This window comes from Chenopodium quinoa, unplaced genomic scaffold, assembly GCF_001683475.1.
Source record: "Chenopodium quinoa cultivar QQ74 unplaced genomic scaffold, ASM168347v1, whole genome shotgun sequence".
Classification (NCBI taxonomy): Eukaryota; Viridiplantae; Streptophyta; class Magnoliopsida; order Caryophyllales; family Amaranthaceae; genus Chenopodium; species Chenopodium quinoa.
Genome location: NW_018743616.1, coordinates 2,116,083 through 2,126,870, shown reverse-complemented (window position 1 = coordinate 2,126,870; position 10,788 = coordinate 2,116,083). Strand labels below are relative to the sequence as shown.

General features: G+C 39.7%; 1 protein-coding gene across 1 annotated transcript; it reads left to right on the top strand.

Moving 5' to 3' along the window:
* Nucleotides 1-8,010: 8,010 nt before the first annotated feature.
* On the top strand, nt 8,011-8,535 carry LOC110683135. Its single transcript, XM_021859485.1, has one exon. The coding sequence runs from the start codon at nt 8,011-8,013 to the stop codon at nt 8,533-8,535; it is 525 nt and encodes a 174-aa protein (XP_021715177.1).
* The last annotated feature ends 2,253 nt before the right edge of the window (nt 8,536-10,788 follow it).

Below are 10,788 nucleotides of genomic sequence, written 5' to 3'. Positions count from 1 at the left end.
TACTATTGAAAGAATTTGAAGTGAAAAACCATTCATACATCAATAAGTTGAAACTTAAAGCATTCATGCACTTATTCACACTTATTGAACATTTTATCCATGCATTTTAAGATTGTCCCTTATGGGCGAGAATAAAATGATTCCGAGATCCCAAAGATCAAGAAATGGATAAGCTTGCTTTGGCTTGTCTTAACCATTAAATATCTTAAGGTAAGCAATCCAATTGCTAATAGCTCCAAGCTACTCTCGGTTTGATAAAATGTCGCATCTAATGCATACTTGACATTTTATCTCTTTTGCCACGACATCTAAGGACTCCTTACTGATATCGTTAAGCTTAACCAAGACAACTTGTATACCTAGTATACCTTACGTTCCTAGGGAAGTAGTGATGCCTCGCTTTGGCGTAATCCATCACGTACGCGCATTAGTTCGGTAAGTGTTGTTCTTGGAATGGCAAATTTTAGCTCAATATTATTAAGGGACCTAGGGTTTCTATGTTGGTTGATTTAAGTGAACTTAACTAATCATCGCAAAATCATAGAAATCCTAGACATGCATCTAGCAAACATATATATATATATATATATATATATATATATATATATATATATATATATATAACAATATATAAGGCATAAAAATAGATGCATTTGGCAACTAGCATGACCCCTTGAAATCTTCAATTTCCATGGGTCTTCATCTTGGCTCGTCTTCGTCGAAACGCCGTCTTGAGACTTCTTGGCCAAAATGAAATAAAAGAACCTAGCTAGAACGACTAAGATTAATCTAAATAGTACAAAAATACTTAACGGTTCGCAGACTGTATTTAGATTTACAAAAATACATAACGGAACGCAGTCCGTATTTTCTATCCTAGTCAGGCCCTACTAGTTGCCATTTTCAAAGAACTTGTTTTGAAAGCAATCTTTCATTCACCCGTTCACTATTTGTGAACGGCCCATGCAATTTTACGAAATACATAATTAAACACGCAAAACTAGTAACTAACTTAGGTCGTTAATCCAATTAACGCGCCTAATTAAAACTAGTCAAAGTGGTTTAATTCATTATTTCTAAACGTAAAATGCTAACGCATTTAATTAAGCTCCCACTAAATTCCGCATCCGTACTTAATTAATCCGATTAATTAAGTCGGCATAACCCGTAATTTGTTAAAATTTTGCAAAATCGAAAATCGATGTTTTTAGCCTCGTTAAAATAATTAATTAAAATTATTAATACGGGAAAAATCGCAAAATCATAGATCAACGTTAAGCAAAATCACCCAACAAATCCCTTGGTGGGTGCGCACCATGGCTGCTAGGCAGCCCATGGCATGGCGCCATGGTGCGTGGGTGAGGCATGCTGCGCCTAGCAAGCAGTGCCTCAAGCCCAGTTGCTTGCTAGCATGCTGCGCATGCTTGCTAGCACGCTGGGGCCTGCAAGCATTTGGCCTGCTGGGCAGGCGCATCATGATGCTTGTGGTGTGCTGGCTGATGCTTGCTGCCCTGCTGCCCAGCAGCATGCTTCACAAGCCAGCCCCAACCACCCCACGCACCCCAGCCATGCGTCCCAGCCACACTATAGCGCATAGCAGCATCAAGCCTCGCCCTTGTGCGCACCACAGGCAGCCACATGTGGGCTGCTAGGCAGCCCGGCTAGCCTTGGTGGCACTTGGGTGTGTTGCCTTGATTTGCGTGCTATGACTCGGGATTTTAATCCCGATTTATGTGTGACATGAATTAATTCCAAATTATATTTTAGAATTAATTTTAGGGAAAATAAAATAAAACAACCATTAAGTCTAAATTAAACAAATTTTATTTTAATTAGTGCACAAGCCTAAATTTATCCAAAATTTCAATTTTGAACAAAATTAGGTCAAACATTATGCTTAAAATAAAATGAGCTATGTCCAAAATTAATCTTGCCAATATGCAAATCAATAATGGATTTGACAAAAGGGAAGTTGGAAAAATAAATTAATCATCCAATGATAAAATTTTCCAATTTGCATACTTGTGTAAAATACCAAGATTACATCTTCCAATATGAAGATTAATCAAATTTTACTCACAAGTAATTGAACTTAATGGATTTTAATCAACCAAAACATGAAAAAATCCAAACTTTGTTCAACATGGAATTTAGGGTTAGGGTTCCAATCATTTAAACACTTAAAGATTAGAACTTTAACTTTACTTGGGAACTTAAAATAAAAAATCACAACAAGTTTTCACACCTTATTGCAATTTATTTGCAAAATTGTGAAAAACAAGTTTATGTGATAACTTGGTATATCAACTTAAGCACTAATAAACACTCCATTATTATGCTCAAGGATATTTTAAAACCAGTAGATTAGTGATGCAAATGTGCATTTAATCTAACCTTGTAATGCTTGCATTAATCAAGGCTTAAAAAGAATTAAAACTTTCGTTGAAAAACGAAAAACCCCAGAAACATTGGGTTTCTGGTTCGAATTTGGCTTATGGACAACCCTAAAAGGGCTGAAACAGTTCCAGAATGTCGATTCCACCCACAAATCACTATTTTTGAGCCAAAATCTGGGTTCGACAGCCAAATCGATAATAAAATCGAGTTTTAAAAATTAATTAAAACGAGCATCTAATCTAATTAGATGAACATGAACCAGAAAATTAAATTCTTTAAAACACCTTAATTAAACAATAATTGCAAAAATTAAAAGGAGCGTGGCTCCGATACCGCTGTAGGGTTTCGTAGTGACCCGACACTACGCGGAAGGAAACCCACCAAGACCTGCCCCTTAATTAAAGCAATTAAACAAGCATAATAAACTTAATCAAACAAGATTAAGGACAAGAATTATACCTTTGACGCGTGCTTCGCTCCCAAAGAACTCTTACTTCAAAATCCCGAAAAGACGAGATCTCCGACGGATCGTACCCTCGACCCGACCCGAGCGTCCTAAGTCTTGAAGATTAGTCAAGACCCGGACAAAATAACTATGAGTTTTACGAATCAAAGGTTTACTATTTTCTTAGTGTTGCCTTTTTAATTCCACTCAAGGTTGTTTCTCAAAATCCCAACCAAGTGGGTATTTATAGAGAATGGGACTTGAAACCCCTTTTCATGATCAATGTGGGATCATGTGCAATTGCAATAATTTATTTAATTCTAAAATAAATAATTATGCAAAACAATCACAAGCCAACAAGTGGCAAAAGGAGAGAATGGGTTAGGTGAGGACCATATCCCATGGGGGGGGGGGCCATTGCCTTGCTCCCCAAGGGAAGCTTGGTGGCTTTGGTCCCCACTTCCCCTTCAAACCGCCATTTGCAAGGCAGCTAGGCTGGCTGCCATCTGGCGCTGCCAGCACGCACAGCCAGCTAGCTTGCTTGGCTGGTGCATCACGCATCACCCAACCAATCTGCCTAGTGCCACTATCGCACGCACAACATGCATCGCCCAGCTAGCACATGCTAGGCATTGCTGGCGCTGGTGCCTTGCTACCGCAGGCATACGCACACACATATGTGTGGTGCTGCCTTCTTGCTATCGCAGGCACACACACACGCATATGCGTGGTGCTGCCTTGCCATCGCTTGCACAGCCATGCATCACCCAACTAGTGCTTGTTAGGCATCGCTGATGCTGGCCCTCGCATCCCACGCATTGGCTGGTCGCACATGCATCACGCACCATCCATGCGCCACGCACCTACGCACACACATTGCTAGCCCACACGCATCATGCACACACTCGCACTAGCCAGTGCCTAGTACTGCTTGTGCTTAGGTGCGAGGCATGCACACACGCACATGCATGCGTGGTGCTGCTGCCTAGCAACCCAGCCAGCCATTGCAAGCACACGCACCAGCCCACACGCATCAGTGCGGCTGCTGTGTGAGGCTAGTGTGCGAGGCTGCGAGACACACACGCACACACACGCATGCCCCTGGCATTGCGATGGTGCTTGTGCGTGGTGCCAGGCCTTGAAATGGTGCCTAGCAAGGGCTGTGCACTGCGATAGGGCACCATATGCACCCAGGCATCACGCTAGCATGCTGCTAGCTGCTATGGGCTGCCTGGTGCCTGTGTGGCTTGCGATAGCTGCCATGCGCACCTAGGCACCCATGCTAGCATGCTGCTAGCTTGCGATGGGCTGCCAGGGTGCGCCTAGGCTGCGATGGTGCCTAGCACACCATGGTGCGCTTAGGCATGCTATGAGCTAGCCTAGCCTAGCAACGGCTACGCTCATACTTGTTGCTTGTGATTTTGCGACGCTTGGTATCGACGCCCTAGGCTCGATTTCCGACGTCTGTATTCGTAAAACTCTGTCGACTCATTAAATCCTTTCGGATTAATTTGACGTCTCGGATCGGAGATTTGATTGGGTTCGACCCGAAGGGTTCAGTTAAGATCAAGCTGTAATATCAATTGTACCTCAATATTACTGATCGGAAGCGGCCTCCACCTAGGCATTCCGATCACTTGACCTTACTGAAGAATTAGCTCTGTAATAATTCTGAACCCTCTATCGGAATAATACACTTGTTGGAAGGACACCATTCCTTTTAGAAAGGAGGTTGACTTTGGGTTGATTGGAGGGAACGACAAGACTCTTCGACCTGCAGATGTGTTCTTATTCCTGGGACAGAGGCCTTGATGTGTGTGTTGACTTAACGGGGTCTTATCCTTTAACACAATCTGGGTTGTCTGACTTCGTTCCTGGTCGTGTTGTGTCAGTTGCAGCTCAGCGGAAGTAGGACAAGTATGGGGCGCGTTGCAGGCTATTGGTTATGGTTTTCTTCCTTTCTCCTTTTCTTCATTGGGGGAATTAGAGAAGGAGGTTGTTGCGTTGATAAAGCGGATTCAGGCGTTCGCTAGGACTTAGGATATTAGTGCTCGTGTAACTGCTCACATCTTCAGCAGGATTGGGTTCGCTATAGTTAGAGGGATAGGGGCCTAGATTGTATCTCAGCTCCCCACTAATTTCTTGTAATTCGCTTGACTTTGTAGGTTTTTATTATTTTTCATAATAATAATAATAATAATAATAATAATAATAATAATAACAATAATAATAATAATAATAACGATAGGCTTCCACATTTAATTTCCGACATCTTTTCCGGCAATATCAGGCGTTTAGGTTAGGGAGTTCAGGTCAGGCGTGGGTTTTCGGCTTTTTGGTGCAGTTTCTGGGCGGAATTTAGGTGGTTTCGGGCTAAATTGGTGCAATTTTGAGGCGCAATTCCACGTCTTTTTCCGGCAGCATCTATCTCCAACGTATCGTCAAGTCAGGTGTAGGGTTTTCGGTCAGGCGATTTTCAGCCGGCTTTTTAGGCGACTTTCAGGCGATTTTCCTGCGTCAATAGTGCAGTTTTGTAGTGCGTTCTTCAGGCATATATAGGGCTATTTTCAAGCGTAATTGACGCTGTTTTCGGGCGGTTCAACAGGTGTTTTTAGGGCTGGTTTCAGGCGGTTTATAGCAGGTTCCCGCGGCAGTTTTTTGGGTCAGCTTTCAGGCGTAATTGAGGCAGTTTCTGGGCGTTTTAGCTCTAGTTAAGGTCTGGTTTTGGACTGGTTTTTCTGGTTAGCTTTTTACTAGTTGTTCTGGTGCGTTTTGGGTTCAGTTTTCAGGCAGCTTTTTAGGGGTTAATGCAGCAGGTTTTACATGGTGGCAGCGTGTTTGCAATGTGTTGTTTTATGGTCAGTTTAGGTGCAGTTTTGTGGTTCATTTTTTGGTCAGTTTGGGTGCATTTTGCAGCATAAGTTTTATTATTGAATTTGGTTGTTTTTGTCTCGTATCGGCTTTGTTGGTGTTTCATGCAGCTTGGGTAGTTTTTGGTGGTATTTGTGTGTAGCTATGTCGGCTACCATTGTGTGGTCATTGTCCCTTTGTCGGTTTTAGTGGTTGTCAAGATGGGCATGAAAATGGGCTTACTAGAAATTTCTCTAACCATGCATCTTCGAGATCGTCATTGTTGTACGATGCGCGGGATATCGTACGACATTCCCTTACTTCTAATTTAGCTGTTTATACTGAGGCTGAAGTTACTTTTACATTTATGGGGATTTGTAATCTCCCTTGATTTTAAATATTTTATAAATAAAATTTTATTTATTTATAATATTTATTTATATTTTTTGGAATTTAATTTTAAAAGTTTCAAATTATTAATTTGGGTTGACAATTATTTTAGTACAGAAGGATTTTCTATGTGTTCACATTCTACAATTTATACCCGACAATTATTTTAGTACAAAAGGATTTTCTTATGTGTTCACATTCTACTATTTATACCCATCAAAACAAAGTCCAAACCACTTTATTATTTAATTGGCCCATTATTTTCATGAGCCCAATCTAACCCTACTTACTCCACAATTCTTCCTCCTATAAATACCTCATTAATCCCCAAATTTTTCCCCACACAAAAGGTTAGTTTTACTTCTATTCCCTTTATTTTTATTCTTTTCTTTTTCTTTTTTTTTTTCTTTTGTTTTTTCTTTCTTTCTTTTCTTTTCCCCCTCCTTTCATACGTGAGCCACTGCTCACTTTCTTAATGCTGCCGCCCTGCTACTGTTCACTGCCGCTGGACTCCGGCTGCCGTTGTCACCTCCGACCGTCGGCGACCCACCACCGACCCAGCAGCTGGCCCACGTGGCCCTCACTTCTTCTTCCTCCTTTTTATTTTTACTATTTTGTATAATTTTACATGTAATTGTTTGGATTTTGATTTTATAGTATAAAGTTTATGTTTTTAGTATCAAAATTATATTTTGAGGGTATAAAGACTATAATTTCATATTTTATAAATGTTTTAATTTTTTGATTTTGTGATTTTAAAAACTAGGGTTTTAATTTATTAAATATTGGGATTTTAGGGTTCTAATGAACAATTAAATTGAGACTTTTGTTCTTATTGTATTTCTAATCAATAATTAAGCATAAAAACATGTTTTTAAGGAAATTTTAAGGAGTTTTAATCAAATTATATTGCTAAAAATTAGTTTGGAAATTAATATATGATTGTTGGTTGTTTTCTAGGAGGTGATTATTCCCTAGGAGACTTTTAAGTGATTAAAAGTGGCACAAAGGATTATTTACACAAAGTATGTACATGTCTACTTCGTTGTAAGTAGTATCATGTTTAGGTACCAAATGAGAAGAACTTAGTTTCATGTTTATAGAACACTTGAATGGAAATTGTTTAGTTAAACACTGAATTAATGCATGTTCTTATGTTTCGAGACATGTTTTAATTTGGTTAATTGATTATGTTTGTATGGAATTATGGATGCAAACATGTTGAATTGGATAAATTGTTTGTATGGAATGTTGATACAAGCATATTTAATTGGTTTGGTTTATTGACCACATTTGGATAATTGAAGGATTGGAATTGAATGGTTTAAGTGGAATGAATTTATTAAGGCCAAATTAGAAAATAACACCTGAAAAAACACCAAGTTTTGAAAATAACACCACAAAATTTCAAAGTTTTATAATAACACCACTTAAAAAATTAAAATTTTCGTTTCACCACCTAAATGGTTACGACGATAGAGGAACTGTTAGTTAGGCCCACTGCAACGACTATTTTTTCCAAAGTCTTTTATATAATTACGATAGCCTTCACAAACATTCAACTGTTGATCAGGTTACAGAAATTAGGGTTCAAATTTTGCTAATTCAACAATCAAATTGCCCAAATTGTTTGATTTTAGCATCATTATTCGGGGAGGAAGATTTGAATTCAGGAATTTGTGTCAATACCACTGCCAAAAACCCTAATTTATCATCAATCTATGTTGTTGAATTAAGTGCATAATTCAGTTCGCATGTGTTAGTAATCATATAATTCGTACATATTTAGGGTTCATTGTGTGTTAATTATCTTCTAATTTGCGAAAAAATGAACTTAGGGTTCATCGCAAAAATAAATTAGGGGTTTTGAATATTAGGACTAATTGTTTAATTTCCTCGGTTCAATTGTATGGTTTTTCAAAGTAGGAATGGTTTTGCTTATTGTGGATGGCATATTGATGCAGGAGATGTCTTCCATAAGTTCCTCTCCTTCAAGGAAGAAGAAGTGCAAGTGTGGTGTTCCCTTTGCGAAGCTTACCCATTGGACAAGGGAGAACCCTGGTCGGAAGTTCAAGACATGCAAGTTCTATGATCCTGTAACTGAGAGTAGAGGTTGTAAAGCATTTGAATGGGTGGATGAACAAGATGGGACAGCCTGGCAAATAGAGGTGATCAACAATTTGTTGTTAGATAAGAAGCCGTTGAAGGGAGAAATTAGTGACTACAAAAGGGAAGTTGATGATCTTGGTGGACAGATGAGGTGTTTGCTCAATGAAGTGGACAGGCTGAAGATGAAATGCAAGGCTTTAAACTCTGACAGGAAGAAGATGAACAGAGAGATGCATGGAAGAAATGGAAGATCAGAGCACTCTGTTCTTTGTGTTGCTTTTGGGAGTAGTTTGGTCATATTAGTGATGCTAGTTATTGGGGGGTTTGTGATGCTTAAAGTGTAATTTGTCCTAAGGCATGAACATTAATAGTTATGCTTTTGTAATGGTTTATAGGTGGCAGTGAACCACTTTTGCAAACTAATGTACACATATTTTGGAAGGAATGATTTAAGCAAGTACCTAAAACTCTGATATTGCATTGAAGTAATTGAGCAAATTAGTTGCATTGCTTAACCAAATTGGCTGTTAAAGCCTAACACCAAAGTATTACTTTAACAAAATAGGCTCCTTTAGCCTAAAACCAAAATTATAAGTTCAAAATATTGCATGCTAATGTTCAAAATATCAACCTAAAACAGCAAGATCATTGAGTCAAATTTGCATTTTTGAAAGTCTGCAGCTTAGCTCTCCTTGTTTGCACTCCAGTGTGCTGAACTTTGTCTTTGTTTGTGGGTTCAGGTTGACCGGAAGAGGGGGTGCTATGTTGCTTGGATTTTGGCTGGCCTTGTTGACTTTGTGAACCTTTCCTCTTACTTAATGGTTCACAACATGGTTGCTCTTGGGGAAAAGTCTTGTTCCCAATGCTATTTGGACCAGCCCCTACTGCACTCTGAGCTTTAATGAGAAATAAACAAGTATCAACATCCAATTGCATCACAAAATATAAAAGAAAATGAACAAGTCCCAAAGAATACCTTCTTAGCAGCTCTAATCTCATTCTTCTTCCTCTACTCAACTACCCATGGTGAGTTTAAAGGGGGCCTTCCTGCAGATCTTTAGTCAATTGGTTCAGGTACATTTGGGAGTTTGCAAGTCTTGGCATAGTGGCCAAATCCACCACAATCCCTGCACTAACTCTTCCTTTTCTTTCCTCCCTGCTCCCCTCCTGCTGCAGATATTCCCTCACCAGGCTCCAGCTTTTTTTTCTTCAATTTTGGTCTTCCATGCTGCACTTTAAAGGCTGGTGGCTGAGGCTCTCTCATGTTCACTCTCTCCCAGTGGGCCTGACATTAGTTGAATTGCAGGCTCATATGCTGCTCTGTAGCTGGCCATAGTGTAATAGGGGTGGACATATTGCTCAGCATCACTTCTTTGATCCATTATGCATGCAAAGGCATGAACACATGGGATGCCTGTCAACTGCCAATGATTGCAAGAACAAGTCCCATTTCCCGAGTCAACTAGAACCTAGTCATCATTCAGCTGCACTTCAAAAGTGTCATCCCTGGCAGCTTGAACAATGCAATTCCTAAACGCATAGCTCATCCTTTGAAACAGCTTATGCACATATGGAGTCATGTTGCTTGTGATTTCCTTGGAGTCCTCCTACTTCTCATTGTTTCTCCTCATCATGTACCTCCTTATCCATTTCATTTGGGGTGAGGATAGGTTTGTCTCTTACATATCTAATAATTGAATTGAAACTCTCACACATGTTGTTTAGTAACATGTTGGACCTGCAATTGTCACTGAATGAATGTCTACACCAGTGTTGAGTAGGGATATTGTTCAAGTAATCATAAGCCTCCTCATCAAGCTCCTTAATCTCTTGCATTGGTATCTGATACTCAAGCTACATACACAACAAGAACAGTGTTCAAGTTTAAAACAATCTAAGCTCACTGAATCCAGTTCAATTTGATAGTTTCATTTGTTCAACATAACCTAAGCTACAGACTTACATGTGTTGTTGCTCTTGCAGCACTCCAAAAAAGATCCTTGAAAACTGATCCAGTGAACTTCAGCTTGAAATTTGCCCGAATGTGCCTGACATAGAACCTTGTTTCTGCATTTGGCACAACTTCAACTAGAGCTTCAACCAGTCCCTGTTTAACAACATCAAAAAACTTTTATCATACTTCATAAAATACTGAACAGGACACATTAAGACATGAAGGTGACAAGACACTTTTACCTTCTACCTGTCTGGCATGAAGGTGAAACCTGAACCATTTGCACTCCCAATGTTCTGTATCAGTGATTCCAGAAACCAAACCCAAGTCTCCCTGTTTTCAACCTTACATGTTGCCCAAGCAATAGGGCAAATGGTGTTGTTTCCATCTTTGGACACTGCAACTAAAATCTGCCCTGGGTAAGCTCCTTTTAAGTGGCAGCCATCCACCCCAATGATTGGCCTACAACCCTTCAAGAACCCATATTTCAAAGGCCTCAAACAAACAAACATTCTCATAAACAAGGGAGGCTCAGGCTGCTCAATGCCATCTACCACCACATTACAACCAGACCCTGGGTTGTATTTCATTATAGCCTTCCCATAATCCCAGACCCTTGCATATTGCTCTCTTGTTGAACAAA